Genomic DNA, 20,116 nt, shown 5'->3' with positions numbered 1-20,116 from the left:
ATTTACCACCCTCTGAGTAAAAAACTTGCCTCGCACATCTGATCAAAATTTTTCCTCACGCACTTTAAACCTATGTCCCCCAGTACTTGACTCTCCTACCCTAGGAAAGAGCATCTGACTATCCACTCTGTCCATGCCACTTATAATCTTGTAGACCTCCATTAGGTCGCCTCTCAACCTCATCATTCCAGTGAGAACAGACCGAGTTTATCTAACCTCTCCTCATAGCTAATGCCCTCCATACCAGGCAACATCCTAGTAAACCGCTTCTGTGCCCTCTCCAAAGTATCCACATCCTTCTGGTAGTTTGCCGACCAGAATTGAACACAATATTCCAAATGAGGCCTAACTAAGGTTTTGTACAGCTGCAACACGATTTGCCAATTTTTGGATTCAGTGCCCTGACCGATGAAGGCCAACATGCCGTCTGCCTTCTTGACCACCTTTGTTCTTTGTTTCAGCATTTCAGGTTGATGAAGGGTCGAAGTGCAGTGTGAGGCGGAAGAGTTCAGGTACAGTTAACCTTCGTATTTGGCCACCATGATCCACAGTCAGATATGATGGATCTCACATTGCACCAGCCCTGGGCGTACAACATTCTAAACCTTCCTGAGGATGAGGGGGGTCATTTCCTCATTGTTTTTATGTCCTACTCAGAGGTATGCAGTCACTTTAAGATCCTCATGGCCGACAGCTTGGCCTCGAAAGTTAACCACCTTCTCGGGCCTTAGAAGATCATTGAAGTGCTTCCTGCACTGGTTCCACATCCTGCTGACCTCTCTGACGGCTGCCAGCCATAATTCATTCATTTGCCCACCAGGTCTTCTCCTGCCACCGTCTGGAAATAAAATGTTCTTCCTGGCTCCCACTGCTTGCAGCATCACCTCCAGGGAGGCATAGCTGAACCGTGGACCCAACCTTCATGACTGACTGCCGCGTTAATGCTCTGAAAGCCTATTCCCTCGGGCCTAGCTCACACTCCGTAGCTCCATCCACAATGCCAGCTAATGGACGCCCTTTAATTGGATCCTACTATTCATTACTGGGTAGATATTGCGGAGGCAACCTAATAATTGGTAGACTCCAAGAAAATGCTGAGATGCATCACGGTCCAAATAATAGAGGTTTTGGGACCCATCGCATCCCTACAGTGCAGAAGGAGACTTATTGAGTCTGCACTGACCTTGCGAGAGAGCACCCTAGCTAGACCGACTCCTCCTCCCTATCCCTGCACATCCTTTGGACACGAAGGGGCATTTAGCATGGTCAATCCATCTAACCTGCACATCTTTGGACTGTGTGAAGAAACCTCCGCAGACACAGGGGGTGCGTGCAAACTCCATATACAGTCACCCAAGGCCAGAATTCGAACCCAGGTCCCTGCCGCTGTGTGGCAGCAGTGCTAATCAGTGTGCCACCTCGCAAGTGAGCTGCGGACAGTGATGCACGATCAATCACTACTGAAGCGAGACTGTAGTCCAATTGAAGGCTTTAATGAACAAGTAGTTACCCCAGCAGCTCCAGTACAGAATGACTGCTGTGGGTGAAACCCAGACTATTATGCTCCGCCTGCTGGGTGGAACCAGCAGGCAGGTTCCACCACTCATACTACAGTATAAGGTACATCCCACCTAGGTACCGCAATACCCCTAATATAGTCTACCACATTCACCCCCTGTTTAAAAAAGAGTCAAGCGGGGCCCGTGGCCTTGCTTTTACAGTGGTAGAGGTTATAGCGATACCCTTCGGTGCCTTTACATGTAATACACATATTTATAGACAATTATTTACAAGTTCATTTTACAATTAAACTATCAGCCGGTCGGGGGCTCTGGTCGTCCTCTGCGATCATCGCAGTCCCGGCGGTGATGCTGGTGTCAGCGTGGGCATCTGTGGCTCTGGGAGTGTGTCGTCTTCAGCTTCATCTCATCCGGATGGGGCCAGTGGGAGGACGGATCCTCCTGGGAAGGGGGCTGCAGTGGTGTGCGCCGGTGAAAAAAATGGTTGGGGTTGGTGAGGGGGGGGGGATCCAGCGGGGGCCAGATCCCGGAGGCAGACCATGTCTTGTCGGCCGTCGGGGTGCGCCACATAGGCGTACTGGGGGTTAGCATGGAGGACATGTACGCTCTCGACCAGTGGGTCCGACTTGTGGGCCGGTACGTGTTTGCAGAGTAGGACGGGTCCGGGGGCAGCCAGCCATGTAGGGAGCGAGGTCCCCGAGGAGGACTTCCTAGGGAACGCAAGGAGATGTTCATGAGGTGTTTCATTGGTCGTAGTGCACAGTAGTGATCGGATGGAGTGAAGTGCATCGGGGTGGTCCTCCTGCCATTGGGACACTGGGAGATTCTTGGACCATAGGGCCAGTAGGACGGCCTTCCAGACCGTCCCGTTCTCCCTCTCTACCTGCCCGTTTCCCCAGGGGTTGTAACGCGTCGTCCTGCTGGAGGCAATGCCCTTGCTGAGCAGGAATTGGCGAAGCTCGTCACTCATGAAGGAGGACCCCCTATCGCTATGGATGTAGGCGGGGAAACCGAACAGGGTAAAGATGCTGTGGAGGGCTTTAATGACGGTGGCAGCCGTCATGTTGGGACAGGGGATGGCGAAAGGGAACCGGGAGTACTCATCAATCACGTTTAAGAAATACGTGTTGCGGTCGGTGGAGGGAAAGGGCCCTTTGAAATCCACACTGAGGCGTTCAAAGGGGCGGGAAGCCTTTACCAGGTGCGCTTTCTCTGGCCTGTAGAAGTGCGGCTTGCACTCTGCGCAGATTTGGTAGATTCTGGTTACGGCCCTGACCTCTTCAATGGAGGAGGGCAGATTGCGGGTTTTAACAAAGTGGAAGAACCGGGTGACCCCCGAGTGGGAGAGGTTGTCATGGAGGGTCCGGAGTCGGTCTACTTGTACACTGGCACAAGTGTCATGGGACAGGGCAGCAGGAGGCTCGTTGAGCTTCCCGGGACGATACAAGATCTCGTAATTATAGGTGGAGAGCTCGATCCTCCACCGTAAGATCTTATCATTCTTAATTTTGCTCCGCTGTGCATTGTCAAACATGAAGGCTACCGACCATTGGTCGGTGAGGAGAGTGAATCTCCTGCTGGCCAGGTAATGCCTCAAATGCCGCACAGCTTGGGCCTCCTTCTCGACGGAGGAATGGCGGATTTCCGAGGTGTGGAGGGTGCGTGAAAAGAAGGCCACGGGTCTGCCCGCCTGATTGAGGGTGGCAGCCAGAGCTACGCCTGATGTGTCGCTCTCGACCTGGAAGGGGAGGGACTCATCGATTGCGTGCATCGTCGACCTGGCGATGTTTGCTTTGATGCAACTGAAAGCCTGGCGGGCCTCTGCCGATAGGGGAAAAACCGTGGACTGGATTAGTGGGCGGGCCTTGTCCGCATAATTGGGGATCCACTGGGCGTAATAAGAAAAGAAGCCCAGGCAACGTTTCAGGGCCATGAGGCAGTGGGGGAGGGGAAACTCCATGAGGGGGCGCATGCGTTCGGGATCTGGGCCTATGACTCCATCATGCACTACGTAGCCGAGGATGGCTAGGCGATCGGTGCTAAACATGCATTTGTCCTTGTTATAGTTTAAGTTAAGGATTTTTGCGGTATGGAGGAATTTGCCGAGGTTGGTGTTGTGGTCCTGCTGGTCGTGGCCGCAGATGGTGACATTATCGAGGTACGGGAACGTGGCCCGCAGACCGTACCGGTCAACCATTCGGTCCATCTCCCGTTGGAAGACCGAGACCCCATTTGTGACACCAAAGGGAACCCTTAGAAAGTGGTAGAGCCGCCCATCTGTTTGAATGCAGTGTACTTGCGGTCGTCCGGTCGAATGGGGAGCTGGTGGTAGGCTGATTTAAGGTCTACTGTAGAGAAAACCTTGTATTGCGCTATCTGATTGATCATTTCAGATATGCGGGGGAGAGGGTACGCGTCGAGCTGTGTCTACCTGTTGATGGTCTGACTGTAGTCTATGACCATCCTATGTTTCTCCCCGGTCTTTACAACCAGCACTTTAGTAACCGTTGGACTTTCGACCTAATGAAAGTCCAGTCCTGGGCACTGAACCTTCTGCTCCTGGTGGCGACGGGTTTGCAATCGGGGGTGGGTTTTCAAACAGGGAAGGCGGGTCGACCTTGAGCATCGCGAGGCCGCAGACAGTGAGGGGGGATATGGGGCTGCCGAATTTGAACATTAAAATTTGCAGGTTACAATGGAAGTCCAGTCCCAGGAGTGTGACAGCGCAGAGATGGGGTTGGACGTAGAGTCAGAAGTTATTGAACTCCACGCCCTGGACCGTGAGGTTGGCTATGCAGTACCCCCAGATCTCCACAGAGTGGGACCCAGAGGCCAGGGCGATCTTTTGTTTAATCGGGTGTACAGCGAGGGAGCAGTGTCTCCGTATTGGGATGGATGAAGCTCTCCGTGCTCCCAGAGTCGATCAAGCAGGATGTCTTGTGCCCGTTGATGAGTTCCGACGTCGTAGCGGTTGAAAGCGTTCGGGGCCGAGACTGGTCCAGTGCCACTGAGGCAAGTTGTGGCAGAAGCTGAGAGATCTCGTCGGGCGATACACGGCCACCTGAGTCAGGGTCCTGAGACGTCATCCAAGATGGCTGCCCCCATGAATCGCACATGGCCGGCTGGGAGATCTCATCAGGCGATACATGGCCAGCCGAGTCGGGGTCCTGAGACATCATCCAAGATGGCTGACTCATGAATCGCACATGGCCTGTGAGGAGAGGAATGGCAGCGGGCCCGGTTCGCTTGTGGAGACAGCGGTGGCCGACCGGGACAGGCATACTGTCACGAGGTGCCCCTTCTTCCCGCAGCCCTTGCAGATTGCGGATCAGGCCGGGCAGCGTTGCCGGGGGTGTTTGTTTTGCCCGCAAAAATAGTATCCCCCCTCCCCCGGGGTTTCCTGGCTGCCGCACTGCACAAGCTTGTGGGGAATTTAGGGGTGCTTTGGAATGGAATTGGCCGCGGGTGGGATCCACCTTGTCCATGCGGGTACCGCACGGTCGGGAACGTAGGCCTGGGCGTTGCGGGAGGCTACATCTAGGGAGTGCGCAAGTTTCCGTGCCTCTTTAAGCCCTAGCGTGTCGTTTTCCAGCCATCGCTGGCGGATTTTAGAGGACTACGTGCTCGCAACAAAAGCATCCCGTATTAAGAGTTCGGTGTGATCATTAGCTGAGACTTGTGGACAGTTACAGTTTCTACTTAACACTAACAATGCGCGGTAAAAATCGTCCAGTGATTCCCCTGGGATCTGCCACCTGGTAGCTAAAAGATGCCGAGCGTATACCTGTTTCTCAGTGCGGACGTAGTGCTCTTTTAACAAAGTCATTGCGTCCTCAAAACCGTCGGCGTCTTCGATAAGCGTGTAGATTTCTGGGCTCACCTTGAATGGAGGACTTGCATTTTCTGTTCCTCCGTGGGGGTAGTCGGGGCTTTCCTGATGTACCCGTTGAAACATGCCAGCCAATGTTTAAAAGTTGCTGCTGTTGAGCAATTGTTTTCTATTTACTTCCCACAAGGCACAAGACTCTGTCATTTGCTTACTGAGTATGATTGTGGGATAGTGAATTTCCTGGTACCTGCTGGTTGACAAGCATACTCTAAAGTATGTAACACCACCTAACGCCTGCAATGAAGTCCATAGTTTTGATCCAAAGCAAGTGTTGATTTATATTATAATGTGTACCTTATAATCTCCATTAGTAACAATGGCCGGAATTTTCCGATATTTTTTCAAGTTGTCGGTGTCAGCGAGAAAACCGAATAGAATCCTACCGACGTCGCATAGTCATCCAGTTTGAAAAAAACTTTTCTGAGTTTCACGGCACGCTTGGGCAGCCTATCTCTGATTTGCTCGCTCGGAATTACTTCATCTCAACAATCAGGAGGAGCTCGTTTAAACGCCTCCCCAGCTCTCCACCATACTTGTTCCAAGTCCAATTGAAGAGATGGCAGCCAGGGAGATGGCCCCATGTTTCTCTGAGGAAGCCCTGACCAAACTGCTGGATGGGGTGGAGCAGCAGTGTGCCATTCTCGACCTTCGAACGAGCAGAAGGCCATCCAGCAAGGTGACCAACCCCGCCTGGGAGGCGGCGGCAGTGGCAGTGAGCTGGCTACATAGAGGTCAGGCTTACATAAGATGAACAACCTTCTTCCTGCAGCCACCATGCTGCTTCCTCATGTGTCCACCCACATCCCTAAACACACCGACAACACTTCCAGGGTGATCCCACTCCCAGCCACCACAGGGAGTCCTGCTGACCTCCGTTCCACCCTCTGCCTTATCCCCCCCCGTGACTCCTCTTCTCACATCCTCGCTCCCACACACTCACCATGCATGCCTGTCTTCATTACCATCTGATACGCATTAGTCTTGTCTACATTCTCCTCATGTTTCTCATTACAGGACTAATGCACTATCAATTACGATGAGACAAGAGTAGAATGTAACCGAGGCTTTATTACGCAGAGATGTGTGGCCTCCTACAGCAGTTGATGAAATGGCTGCTGTTCGGAGAGCACACACATTTATACTCCAACTACTGGGTGGAGTCAGCAGGCAGGGATCTACCCCCGTACCTGTAGTACAGGGGCCTTACCGTAATACCCATATATACAATATAATACAACAGTGGTGACTACCACATTCACCCACTGTTAAAAATGAGTCCAGCGCGGGTGGTGGAAAACGATATACATAGATTGGTTTTAAAATTACAGAGAAGGTTACAAATTTAGACCATCGGGCGCCTTGATCTGTCGTTGAGAGCGCCGCAGTGCTAATGGCGACTCAGGCGTCAGCTTGGTCTTCGGTGACTCCGGGAGCGTGTCGAAATCCTCTTCATCCATGGGTGGGAGCAAGGGGAGGACGGATTGTCCTGGAGCAGGGGCTGCGGTGGGGTGCGCCGGGGGAGGAGAGGGTGGCGTTGGGGCGGGAGGGGGGGGTGGTGGGGACCCAGCTGGTGCCAGATCCCTGATGGAGACTGTGTCTTGGCGGCCATCGGGGTACACTACGTAGGCGTACTGCGGGTTCGCATGGAGTAGCTGTACTCTCTCAACGAACGGGTCCACCTTATGGAGCCGCATGTGCTTGCGGAGGAGAACGGGTCCTGGAGCTGCCAGCCATGTTGGGAGCGAAGCCCCGGAGGTGGACGTCCTGGGGAAGGCAAAGAGACGTTCATGGGGGGTTTTGTTGGTCGCGGTGCACAGGAGCGACCGAATGGAGTGAAGTGCGTATGGGATGACCTCCAGCCAGCGGGAGGCTGGGAGATTTCTGGACCGTAGTGCCAGCTGGACGGCCCTCCAGACCGTCCCATTCTCCCGCTTCATCTGCCCGTTTCCCCTGGGGTTGTAGCTGGTCGTCCTGCTCGAGGCAATGGCCCTGTTAAGCAGGTACTGGTGCAGCTCCTCGCTGATAAATGAGGATAGCCGGTCGCTGTGGACGTAGGCGGGGAAACCGAACAGAGCGAAGATGGTGTTGAGGGCTTTGATGATGGTGGCAGACGTCATATCGGGGGAATCAGGAATACTCGTCGATCACATTAAGAAAGTACGTGTTGCGGTCGGTGGAGGGGACGGGCCCTTTGAAGTCCACGCTGAGGAATTCAGAGGGGCAGGAGGCCTTCACCAGGCTCGCACGGTCTGGCCGGTAGATGTGCAGTTTACACTCCGCGCAGACCTGGCAGTCTCTGGTGATAGCCCTGACTTCCTCGATCGAGCAGGACAGATTGTGGGCCTTAATGAACTGGTAAAAGCGGGTGACTCCCAGGTGACAGAGATCGTCATGCAGGGTCCGGAGTCGGTCCACTTGTGCGCTGGCACATGTACCTCGGGACAGGGCATCGGGGGGCTCGTTGAGCTTACTGGGGCGATACAAAATCTCGTAATTGTAGGTGGAGAGCTCGATCCTCCACCTCAAGATTTTATAATTTTTGATCTTACCCCGCTGCGTGTTGTTAAACATGAAGGCAACCGACCGTTGGTCAGTGAGGAGAGGGAATCTCCTGCCGGCCAGGTAATGCCTCCAATGTTGCACAGCTTCAACGATCGCTTGGGCCTCCTTTTCGACGGAGGAGTGGCGAATGTCGGAGGCATGGAGTGTGCGGGAAAAGAATGACACGGGCCTGCCTGCCTGTTTGAGGGTGGCGGCCAGAGCGACGTCTGATGCATCGCTCTCGACTTGGAAGGGGAGCGTCTTGTCGACCGCGTGCATCGTGGCCTTGTCGATGTCGGCCTTGATACGGTTGAAGGCCTGGTGAGCCTCGGCCGTCAGTGGGAAAGCGGTGGATTGAATCAGTGGGCGGGCCTTGTCCGCATAGTTAGGGACCCACTGGGCGTAATAAGAAAAGAACCCCAGGCATCGTTTGAGGGCCTTGGGGCAGTGGGGGAGGGGGAGTTCCATGAGGGGGCGCATGCAATCGGGGTCGCGCCCTAGAACTCCGTTCTGAACCACATAGCCGAGGATGGCTAATCGGTTCATGCTGAACACCCACTTCTCCTTGTTCTAAGTTAGGTTGAGGAGTGTGGCGGTGTGGAGAAATTTGGAAAGGTTAGCATCGTGGTCCTGCTGGTCGTGGCCGCAGATGGTGACGTTGTCCAAGTACGGGAAAGTGGCCTGCAGCCCGTACCGGTCAACCATTCGGTCTATCCCCCGTTGGAAGACCGAGACCCCGTTGGTGATGCCGAAGGGAACCCTAAGGAAATGGTAAAGGTGGCCGTCTGCTTCAAACGCAGTGTATGGGCGGTCCGCCTTACGGATGGGGAGCTGGTGGTCGGCAGATTTCAGGTCCACTGTCAAGAAGACCCGGTACTGTGCAATCTGATTGACCATATCAGATATGTGTGGGAGGGGGTACGCGTCGAGCTGTGTGTACCGATTGATGGTCTGACTGTAGTCAACGACCATCCTGTTTTTTCCCCTGGTTTTCACCACTACCACTTGGGCTCTCCAGGGGCTGTTGCTGGCCTCGATGATACCTTCCCGCAGCAGCCGCTGGACCTCAGACCCGATGAAGGTCCAGTCCTGGGCGCTGTACCGTCTGCTCCTGGTGGCGACGGGTTTGCAATCCGGGGTGAGGTTAGATATCCGCTGTCGGGACTTCGGCTGGTTGGCGGTGGAGAATAGCGGGGCGGGCCTCAAGCAATGGCCGCGGGAGAGGGATACACGGCCTGGCGCACCTCCCGGGTACGCCGCTTTTCGGGGGCCGGAGAATGGAGGAACCGGTGCAGGTCCCGATTCCATGCGTGGAACTGGATTCTCCGCCCCAGCGCCGGGCCCGATTTAAGCATCTGGGTGTGGAAAATCCAGCCCCAGGCCTCTGCTGAACCCCAGGCCGATGACGTGCCTCTAGATACAGCTGTCCCAGAGACGAGAATAGTGAAACAATCGAGGCTTTATTGCACAAGATGTTGTGCCTCCCGCAGCTGGAACCAGAATGGAAGCAGCGCAGGAGAGCACACACTTTTATACGCCGCCTGCTGGGCGGAGCCAGCAGGCTGGGATTTACCGTCGTACCTGTAATACACGGGCAGTGCCGTAATACATACAATATATCACTAGTGGTGTTTACCACACTCACCCCCTGTTAAAAAGAAGTCCGGCGGGGGTGACAAAATCATTACAAATTAAGTCTGTCGGAGGCTTTGACCCTGCGCCGCGATCGCCTCACTCCTGGTGGTGATGTGGGCGCCGATGTGATCACCTGCGACTCCGGGAGCGTGTTGTCCTCGTCTTCGTCACCCCTGGGTGGATCCAGTGGGAGGACGGATCCCGCTGGGGTGAGGGCTGCGGTGAGGTTCGCTGGAGGGAGGGTGAGTGGCGCAGGGGTGAATGAGGCAACCGGGGAGGGGGGGGGGAGGAGGAGGGGGGGAGCGGTATCAGGTTGGGGGTCGTGGGTGGGGACCCAGCGGGTGCCAGGTCCTGGAGGGAGACTGGGAGACTGTGTCTTGGCGCCCGTCAGGGTGTGCCATATAGGCATACTGCGGGTTTGCGTGTAGGAGGTGGACCCTCTCGACCAAGGGGTCCGATTTATGGCTCCGCACATGCTTCCAGAGGAGGACGGGTCCAGGAACTGTCAGCCATGTTAGGAGCGAGACCCTGGAGATGGACTTCTTGGGGAAGGCAAACACACGTTCGTGAGGGGTCTCATTAGTGGCGGTGCAGAGGAGCGTCCGGATGGAGTGGAGCGCGTTGGGGAGGACCTCCTGCCAGCGGGAGACCGGGAAACCTTTAGACCGTAGGGCCAGCTGTACGGCCTTCCAGACCGTCCTGTTCTCCCTCACCACCTGCCCGTTTCCCCGGGGGTTGTAGCTGGTAGTCCTGCTCGAGGCGATGCCCTTGCTGAGCAGGAACTGACACAGCTCATCGCTCATGAAAGAGGATCCCCGATCGCTGTGGATGTAGGTGGGGAAACCGAACAGAGTGAAGATGCTGTGCAGGGCTTTGATGACCTTGGCAGAAGTCATGTCGGGTCACAGGATGGCGAAAGGGAACCGGGAGTACGCGTCAATTATGTTGAGGAAGTACACATTGCGGTCTGTGGAGGGGAGGGGCCCTTTGAAGTCCATGCTGAGGCGTTCAAAGGGGCAGGAAGCCTTCACCAGATGCGCACTATCTGGCTGGTAGAAGTGCGGCTTGCACTCTGCGCAGACTTGGCAGTCTCTGGCGACGGTCCTGACCTCCTCAATGGAGGAGGGCAGGTTGCGGGCCTTGACAAAATGGAAGAACTGGGTGACCCCCGGCTGGCAGATGTCATAATGGAGGGCTCGGAGTCGGTCCACTTGTGCGCTGGCACATATACCGAGGGATAGGGCATCAGGGGGCTCGTTGAGATTCCCTGGGCGATACAAGATCACATAATTATAAGTGGAGAGCTCGATCCTCCACCTCAAGATCTTGTCATTTTCGACCGTTGATCAGTGAGGAGAGTGAATCTCCTGCCGGCCAGGTAATGCCTCCAATCTCGCACAGCTTCCACAATGGCTTGTGCCTCCTTTTCGACAGAGGAGTGCTGAATTTCGGAGGCATGGAGGGTACGGGAAAAGAAGGCCACGGGCCTGCCCGCCTGATTGAGGGTGGCGGCCAGAGCCATGTCCGATGCATCGCTCTGAAAGGGGAGGGAGGCGTCGACCGCGTGCATTGTGGCCTTGGTGTGGTTGAAGGCTTGGCGGGCCTCAGCTGTCAGGGAAAAAACTGTGGACTTGATGAGTGGGCGGGCCGTGTCCGCATAATTAGGGACGCACTGGGCATAATACGAGAAAAACCCCAGGCATCGTTTCAGGGCCTTGGGGCAGTGGGGGAGAGGGAGTTCCAGGAGGGGGCGCATACGGTCGGCGTCGAGCCCTAGGACTCCATTTTCCACAACGTAGCCAAGGATGGCTAAGCAGTTGGTGCTGAACATGCATTTCTTCTTATTGTATGTGAGGTTAAGGAGTTTGGTGGTATGGAGGAATTTTTGGAGGTTTGCACCGTGGTCCTACTGATCATGGCCGCAGATGGTGACATTATCTAGGTACGGGAAGGTGGCCCGCAGCCTGTACTGGTCAACCATTTGGTTCATATCTCGCTGGAAGACCGAGACACCAAAGCGGCATCAAAGCTGGCGGCGCCCACGGGTCGCACGTGGCTTGCGGTGGGGAAGATGGTGGCGCCCCTGGGTCGCACGTGGGGGGTATAGAAACAGCGGCGACCGACCGGGCCTGGCAAACCGAAACAAAGTGTCCTTTCTTTCCACACCCGTTGCAGGTCGCGCTCCGCGACGGGCAGCGCTGCCTTGGGTGTTTGCTTTGTCCACAAAAATATAACACTTGGGCCCCCCAGAGTTGGCTGGCTGCCGCGCGGCGCAGGCTTGCGGTGAGCTGGAATCGGCAGCTGGTGGGGCCCACGATGCCCACGAGGGTGCCGCGCGGTCGGGGGTGTAGGACTCCAGGTTACGGGAGGCCACTTCTAGTGAATTGGCAAGCTGCCTAGTCTCCGCAAGATCGAGTGTACCCCCTTCCAATAGTCGCTGGCGGACGTACGTAGACTTCATGCCCGTGACATAAGCGTCTCTAATTAATAGTTTGGTGTGTTGGACTGCTGAAACTGCCTGGCAGTCACACTTCCTACCGAGGATCTGTAGGGCCCGCAAGAAATCGTCCAGAGTCCCCCCGGGGAGTTGCCGTCTCATGGCCAGAAAACTGTTCTGCGGCTTCTTGGACTGTGGAATTTGCAACAGTGATGTTTTGCCTGCGAGCTGACAGTTATTGTACGACTGCAGGTTTTGTGCCTAGAGGCTCCGGTGTTGAGTTGACTGGGCATTCCATATGCGATTTCTGGTCCTGTTTCAGCTTGCACGGAGCCCTGCTGTTTTGTTCTATTTGCGCTGTGTGTTTATTTGCCTGTGTCAAGGTACTGCAAGAATGTCGGGGCAACAGCTCCCTGGGCATTTTGGTAGGTGCTTTATTTTTAGGTAGTGCCCGATTTTTTTTAAAGGGCGTTTGAGGCGGACATTGTCCGAGGTTCACCCCCACCTGTTTCCTCTGTGACTGGAGGGCATGCTGTGCCGATTGGGCCTTGGGTTGATGGGTCTGATGCTGTGGTGTGCAGTGTCCCCGGGTTCGGCTGTTGGCAGCTTCGCCCCCTGTGTGACTGGTGAGCGTGTCGGGCCGGACGTAATGCTTGGTGGAGTACACGCCTGCCCGTCCTGCATCCCCGTTCAGTGGCGCCTTATCCGAATCAATTTTTTTTTAGATTTGTTGTCTGGCCACTGTGGGGTTTGCACCCGTTTGGTCCTCTCCTATCCTCTCCTCCTCAATGGTCTTTGCGAGGGGTTTTCGGACTTTGGGAGGGAGGGGTGTAATAACCTGTCGTAACCTGCACAGGACTCATCCAGCTGGGGATGATTGTTCCCCTTGCTCAATTGGACTGAGTTAACCCAGCACTAGCATAAAAGGCAGGCAGCCGTAGAGGCAGCTAAAAAGGAATGAGGACCCGGTGAAAGGTAACCAGATCCTGTGAATGTATGATGCTGTTGCTGAAATAAAGGACTTTTAAGAAGCTTGTTGGACTCCTGGCTTTATCACACCACCCCCACAAAAAATGTTTGAAAAAGGCCCTTAAGCTGGAAGATACCAGATGTCTGGCATGCAGGCACGGTGGCAGGAAGTTATCCTTCTGAGTTTTGGGAGACCCTCGCATTTAACATCAGCGACGTTCTTAACTCTACTGTACTGGTAGAGAAACGAACAGTCAATCTGGGTACAATTCTCTGATCTGGGACTAAGTCCTGTGGTGGGGACAGGGAGTGTTTCGCACTGCAGAGGCTGAGAGTAAACAATGGCATATCTTCCATCCCCGGTGTAATTAATTATGCGTCTAGGAGTTTGGTGTCATCTTCCGTGGTGTGGCTGGCTTGATGGCACGCAACCCACTGTCATATCCAGGCGCCACATTCAAAAGCTGCTGACATCACTGGCCCACCATTGAAGAAAGAAGGTGGACATGCAGGAACACTCTTGAGACTGGAATATGGACCTCCTTGAAGACACTGAAGCTGGATGATTCACCTGATAGATGCTCACCTCACCCACTGCTGAGGTGTTCTAGAGTCAATGGCAGCCTCCATCACGAATTATAGCAGACAATGTTTACCAGAAAAACATTTCAAGAGTGCACAAATTTTGAATGCTTTCTTCAAGTAAGTCCCAACTTCTGCACACCTGGTTGTCCAGATATGTTCCAGCTTGATTCCCCAACCACCATGGGCAGCACTGGAAGATCCCGCTGTAGTTTCAGGCAGGCGTGAAACTGAGTTTTGGGCCTTGGCATGAGATTTTCACCTCCTGCCTGCCTGCCATTGATCCTGCTGGCAAGGAGATGGGAGAATTCCACCCTCTGGTTGAAAGATAGTATGGAGATGTGTGGAAGTTTCCACATTCTCTCTGTGTCTGCAAGGGTTTCTCCGGGTGCTCCGGTTTCCTCCAACAGTCCAAAGATATGCAGGTTAGGTGGATTGGCCATGCCAAATTTCCCCTTAGTGTGCAAAGATGTGTAGGTTAGTTTGTGGGGTTACGGGGATTGAATTGGGAAGCGGACCTGGGTGCAGTGCTCTTTCGGAGGGTCAGTGCAGACTTTAATGGACCAAATTACCTCCTTCTGCACTGTCGCGAATTTATGAAATATTGGAAAGGGCATCACCCTTGCCTTGTCTGAATGATGCCATTGCGTTTTTACACATATTGCAGAGGGTAGACAAAGCCTTTGGTTAACGTCTCATCTGTAAAGCAACACTTTTCACAGTGTAGCATTCCCTCAGTACTCAGTGTTAACCTCCATAATGTACATAAATCTTTGGAGTGAGTCGTGAACCTACGATCTTCTGACTCAGGCAGTGTGATCACTGTACTATGGCAGAGCTTGCTCAAGATCTAGGAGCCAATTTTGCTCTCTGCACTCTGAATTTTTTTAATGCTAAACATTGTCTGCTATAAAAGTTAACTGATTATATTAATAGATTCTACTTGGAATTAATAATATTCCCATACAAAGATTAAATAAATAATCTAAAACTAAAAAGGATGGCTATTTGCCTGCATTTTAATAATAATAATAATATTAATCTTTATTAGTGTCACAAGTAGGCTTACATTACCCATGGAATGAAGTTACTGTGAAATTCCCCTCATCGCCACACTCTGGTGTCTATTCAGGTACATAGTAATAAAATAATGTGTGGCTATTACATTGCACAACTTTCTTACCTGGAGGTGTGGTTTGGCCAATAACTGCATCAGTTCCCTAATATCATTATTGTTTGGCCCACTCTGCAGCTCTTCTGAGATCTACAAGAAGTTTTTAAAAAATTAACAGACGTGCCAATATATATTTTTATGTTTCACCTGAATCCAACTCTCAGAAGTATCTCAAATGCTTGACATACAATAAATTAGAAATACAAGAGACTAGAAATATATTGACACTATGTCGGGCCAGGTGCTAACCCTATCCTGCAAAAAATGGTTGCTGAGGCTTTCCAAGAACATAATTGAGAAATAAAATATTTACTGTTCTGAATGGTGCCTGATCACTATTACTTGATTTACCTTCTCATCACCCCATTTATGCCAGTTTAGCAAAATCACACCAGTATATACTATAGTTTTGTTGATACAACATGTAGCATAACAAGGTTAATTTACTGAGATTGTGGGCGGAATTCTCCACCCCCTCCAAAACGGCATCATCAAGGAACGTGCCGCATGCCGTTGGTCCGGCCTCAGGATGTCACCTGAAGGCCCTCCCCCGAAGCTCCGCCCCTGATGTGCCGAGTTCCTGACCGCGCGGGGGACGTGTTGTCTCAGCGGTCGGGAACCCGGCGTGGCGGAAGCAGACTGTGTCCAGTGCTGCCCTAGTCGGGCGAGAGCCATGCTGCTGGCCAGTGGGGCTTCGGCAAGGGCCGGGGGGACTGGTGGGGGGTTGCCGGGGGGGTTACAAGGGGGTGTCCCTAACCCTAAAGCATGGAGAAGAGCACAGACCTGACTATCTGGCAGGTCAGGTCCGCGCATGGCCGGTGGCATGTTGTACGGCGTGACCGCTGCAGGTCATCACCGTGCGCATGCGTGGCCACGGTTCCGGCAATTGTCCGTCCGTTTTTGTCATGGAGGCCAGGCGTTTTACCTGGCGCAGCTGCTAGCCCCCCACCGGTCGGAGGATCGGTGCTGGGGTGCTGCCTAATTTTTTGACGTAAAATGCCACGAATCCTCTGGATATCGGAGAATCCAGCCCTATGTTTCTTATACACTCTTCAAAAATGTTTTGTTGAGAGCTACTGTCAGAAGCAGAAGATGACTGACGCTTAACACAACAGTAATGCACCTTATAAGGTATCCAGTTCGGAATGTTGACAAGCATAATATTACTTTGTCTTCATGTTTGGCATGAACTCTCCCAAAACTGTATTCTACAAAATGGACACAATGGGCGAGATTCTCCGATATTGAGGTCAAGTCTTCGCGCCACCGTGAACGCCGTCGCGTTTCACGATGGTGCAAACAGGGCACGGGCACGACCTATTCTGGCACCCACAGGGGGCCAGCACGGTGCTGGAGCGGTTCACGCCGGTCCAGCCTCCTTACACGGCACCAAGTGGGCGCCGCGCCAACCCGCGCATGTGCAGTTGGGGCAGCTCAATCCTGCGCATGCACAGTTAGGGCTACGCCATCCTGCGCATGCGTGGGGAACTTCTTACGTGCGCCGGCCCCGACCCACCATGGGGTCGGTGTGCTGGGGCCGGCCGCGCCAGGAAGTAGACCCGTGGGGGGAGAGGCCGGCCCACCAGTCGGTGGGCCCGATCGCGGGCCAGACCCCTTCGGAGGCTCACCCTGGTGAAGGAGCCCCCCTCCCCTCCCCACAGCCCCCCCCCCCCCCCCCCCCAGTGTTCCCGCAGAGTTCCCGCCGGCAGCGACCAGGAGTGAATGTTGCCAGCGGGACTGTCATTTTTTCGAGGCCATCCGGGCCAGAGAATCGCCGCTCGCCGTTTGCGGCGATTCTCCGAGCGGCCCGGCACGATTCTCACGCCGCTGGTTTCGGGGGGGTGGAAGAATCACGTGCGGATGTCGGGGCGGCATGGCGCGACTCGCGTGGCACCCCGGCGATTCTACCACCCGGCGTAGGGGGGGGAGAATACCGCCCAATAAGTGGAGGAAAAGGACGTTAGCCATGTATTCTTGTGAAAGACAGAGCCAGGTATCTGGTATGCGGCTGGTTTAGCACAGGGCTAAAGAGCTGGCTTTCAAAGCAGACCAAGGCAGGCCAGCAACACGGTTCAATTCCCGAACCAGCCTCCCCGAACAGGTGCCGGAATGTGGTGACTAGGGGCTTTTCACAGTCACTTCATTTGAAGCCTACTTGTGACAATAAGTGATTTTCATTTCTTGGAGATTTATTTACTATGGTTCTGACTGTACATTCAATATAACCTTCGCCAGAATTTTCAACAATATGAGCGAGAAAAACTGACAACCGTCACCATAGCGACAAACAGAAAAAAGAGCAATCTTTTGGATGAAAAACCCACACTATCCCACGATAACAATTTTCAGATTTTCCGTTCTTGTCTTGACGGTGGCTGTCGTCACAGGCGTTTACTCCTTTTTTTTGCCAAATATAAGGACCAATATTCACAACAAATTCAAGGCAAAGCGTGGAGAAGAGCACGGTTTCCCCAAATTATTTCTCTAAAAATGCCATTAGCTCCTTCGCAGCTGAGGTCTAGATTTTTCTTCAGAGTCTAGCTTTCCACATCCTATTGATTGGGAATAATTTAAGGGACTGGTAGCACAATGGCTAAGTTACTGGGTCAGTAATCCAGAGGCCTGGGCTAATGATCCGGAAACATGAGTTCAAATCTCACCATGGCAGCTGTGGAATTTGAGTTTAGGTGGTGTATAAAAACTAGAATCAGTAACAGTGACCATGAAGCTCCTAGATTGTTGTAAAATACCATCTGGTTCGCTAATAGGGAAGGGAATCTGTTGTTCTTATCCAGTCTGGTCTATATGTGAAACCAGACCTACAGCAATGTGGTTGTCATTGGAACTGTTCTCGCAAGCCCCACAGTTATGGATGATAAAAGCTGCTTTGGCAGTGACACCCATCCCTTAACAATTAATATTAAAAAAATGAAAAACCACAAGACTTGTTAAGAACAGCAAAATCACCAGCATGCCCAATCAATTAATCATTGTTCAGTCAGCCTACGTGTGACTTACAATTGTTCCTTCCCGGAATCTTCCGGTCCTGCTGATGGCAACACCCGCTGCGGGTTCCCCGGCAGCGGAGGGCGCGACCCACGGGAAACCCCGTTGACAGCGGCGGAACTGGAAGATTCTGCCACAAGCCAGTAGCGGGTCGGTATCGCCGCTGCCTAACACGTCGCAGGGATGATGGCTTTCTACATTCTTCGAATTTGGAATGAGTTGCAAACATCGAAGAAATGTCTATGAGTAGGATACCACAGCCACCTTCTTCAATGGCCTAGATTTCTCCTAAGAAACTAATTGTGTTGTAATTGTTTTTGGGCAGCACGGTAGCACAAGTGATAGCACTGTGGCTTCACAGCGCCAGGGTCCCAGGTTCGATTCCCCGGCTGGGTCACTGTCTGTGTGGAGTCTGCACGTTCTCCCCGTGTGTGCGTTGGTTTCCTCCAGGTGCTCCGGTTTCCTTCCACAGTCCAAAGACGTGCAAGTTAGGTGGATTGGCCATGCTAAATTGCCATTAGTGACCAAAAAGGTTCGGAGGGGTTATTGGGTTACGGGGATAGGGTGGAAGTGAGGGCTTAAGTGGGTCGGTGCAGACTCGATGGACCGAATGGCCTCCTTCGGCACTGTATGTTCTATGTTCTAATTGCATTAGCCTTAGTGCATTCTTGGGATACCGTTGTCATTGGCGTCACCATGGAATTGCAGCTTGCATTCAATAGTGGCTTTAAATAGTAAACTTCATGGTTACCTTGGTTCTTTAATACTATTTGATTCATCAAATTCTTGATGTAATTTAATTTGAATGCATTAAAAATATATTTTTTTAGAGCAGCATGGTGGCTCAGTGGTTAGCACTGGGACTACGGCGCCAACGACCCAGGTTCGAATCCCGGCCCTGGGTCACTGTCCGTGTGGAGTTTGCACATTCTCCCAGTGTTTGCGTGGGTTTCACCCCCACGAACCAAAGAGGTGCAGGGTAGGTGGATTGGCCACACTAAATTGCCCCTTAATTGGAAAAAATGAATTGGGTACTCTCAATTTATTTTTTAAAATCTATTTTTTATTACGTTTTATGTAAGTTATAATATAGTTCTGAGGGAAAGAAGATATGTATATATAAAGGAAGAGAATCAAATATTCTGGGCGGCATTCACTGATCCCCCAGCCGCGTGTTCCTCGGGGTGTGCCATTCACTGGCTGCGGGATTTTCTCTTCCCGCTGCTTGTCAAAGGGATTTCTCATTGAAGCCATCCCGTGCTGCCGGGTAATCTGCGGGTGTGGGGGGTGTTGCTGGCGGGAGAAGAGAATCCCCACGGCCAGAGAATTCCGGCCTCTGTGTTACTTCTCAAGTCAATGAAATAGCTCTCCTTTTATAATTAATTACTGCCCAATATTGTCCTGGACAATAAACAAACATTTGTGGAAGAAAATAGAGGCTTTTAAAATGGGGATGCTCAGATGTATGCTGAACATTCCATATGCAGCCCATAAGACAAATGAAGACATGCTTGAAATTGCAATTTGCTCAGCTTTGAAAAGCGACAAGGTCTCTTTTCCAGCGCAAAGTGGTGCGTAGTTGGATGATGGACCTCACAGCGGTCGCAGGTGAACTATGGTGGGTATACATATAAAAGCCAACTATGGTGGATATATGATGATGGTAAAAGATAGGTCATCATTACATACCATGACAACAGAGATTCTCCTGAGGAAGGAGCAGTGCTCCGAAAGCTAGTGATTTGAAACAAACCTGTTGGACTTTAACCTGGTGTTGTAAGACTTCTTACTGTGCTCACCCCTGTCCAACGCCGGCATCTCCACATCATAACAGATCTGTTGGCAGGAGTAAGCACAGGAAGACAGACAGACTGATCAGGAAGATGATCAGTAAATTCGCAGACGACACAAAAATTGGTGGTCTGGTAAATAGCGGGCAGTAATGCTTTGGATCACTGGACACTACAGACGGGCTGGTCAGAATGACAGAACAATGGGAAGTGGAATTTAACCCTGAAAAGTCTGAGATGATGCATTTTGGGAGGACTAATAAGGAAAGGGAATACACAATGAACGGTAGGACTTTAGGAAGTACAGAAGACTAGAGGGATCTTGGAGTTTATGACCATAGATCCCTGAAAGCAACAGGATGGGTAGATAAGGTGGTTAAGCAGGGATACATGCCTTTATTAGCTGTGACACAGAATATAAGAGCAGGGAGATTCTGATTGAGCTATATAAAACACTTATCGACCACAGCTGGAGTACTGTGTAAACTAGATTTGGAGGACTACCTTCCCTTGTTTCTGGTCTTTGCCGCTGTTGAACTGAGCTCCAGGGGCGGGGAATCTTTTGCGGGGATG

At 52.5% G+C, this 20,116-nt stretch overlaps 1 protein-coding gene across 7 annotated transcripts in view; it reads right to left on the bottom strand.

Annotated features, from left to right (window-relative positions):
• The window catches only part of mpp3a (MAGUK p55 scaffold protein 3a), a 166,514-nt gene that overhangs the window by 80,288 nt on the left and 66,110 nt on the right, over positions 1–20,116 (bottom strand). For 6 of the 7 annotated variants that reach the window (XM_072487236.1, XM_072487238.1, XM_072487241.1 and 3 more), the window contains exon 5: positions 14,757–14,837. The exons of the other annotated variant lie outside the window; for it this stretch is intronic. In XM_072487236.1, coding sequence (XP_072343337.1) covers positions 14,757–14,837 — 81 coding nt within the window. The remainder of the gene's footprint in view (positions 1–14,756; positions 14,838–20,116) is intronic. 7 annotated transcript variants of the gene reach the window in all.

The sequence above is a fragment of the Scyliorhinus torazame genome, chromosome 21 (assembly GCF_047496885.1).
Source record: "Scyliorhinus torazame isolate Kashiwa2021f chromosome 21, sScyTor2.1, whole genome shotgun sequence".
In the NCBI taxonomy this organism is placed as follows: Eukaryota; Metazoa; Chordata; class Chondrichthyes; order Carcharhiniformes; family Scyliorhinidae; genus Scyliorhinus; species Scyliorhinus torazame.
This window is presented reverse-complemented; position numbering and strand designations above follow the sequence as displayed.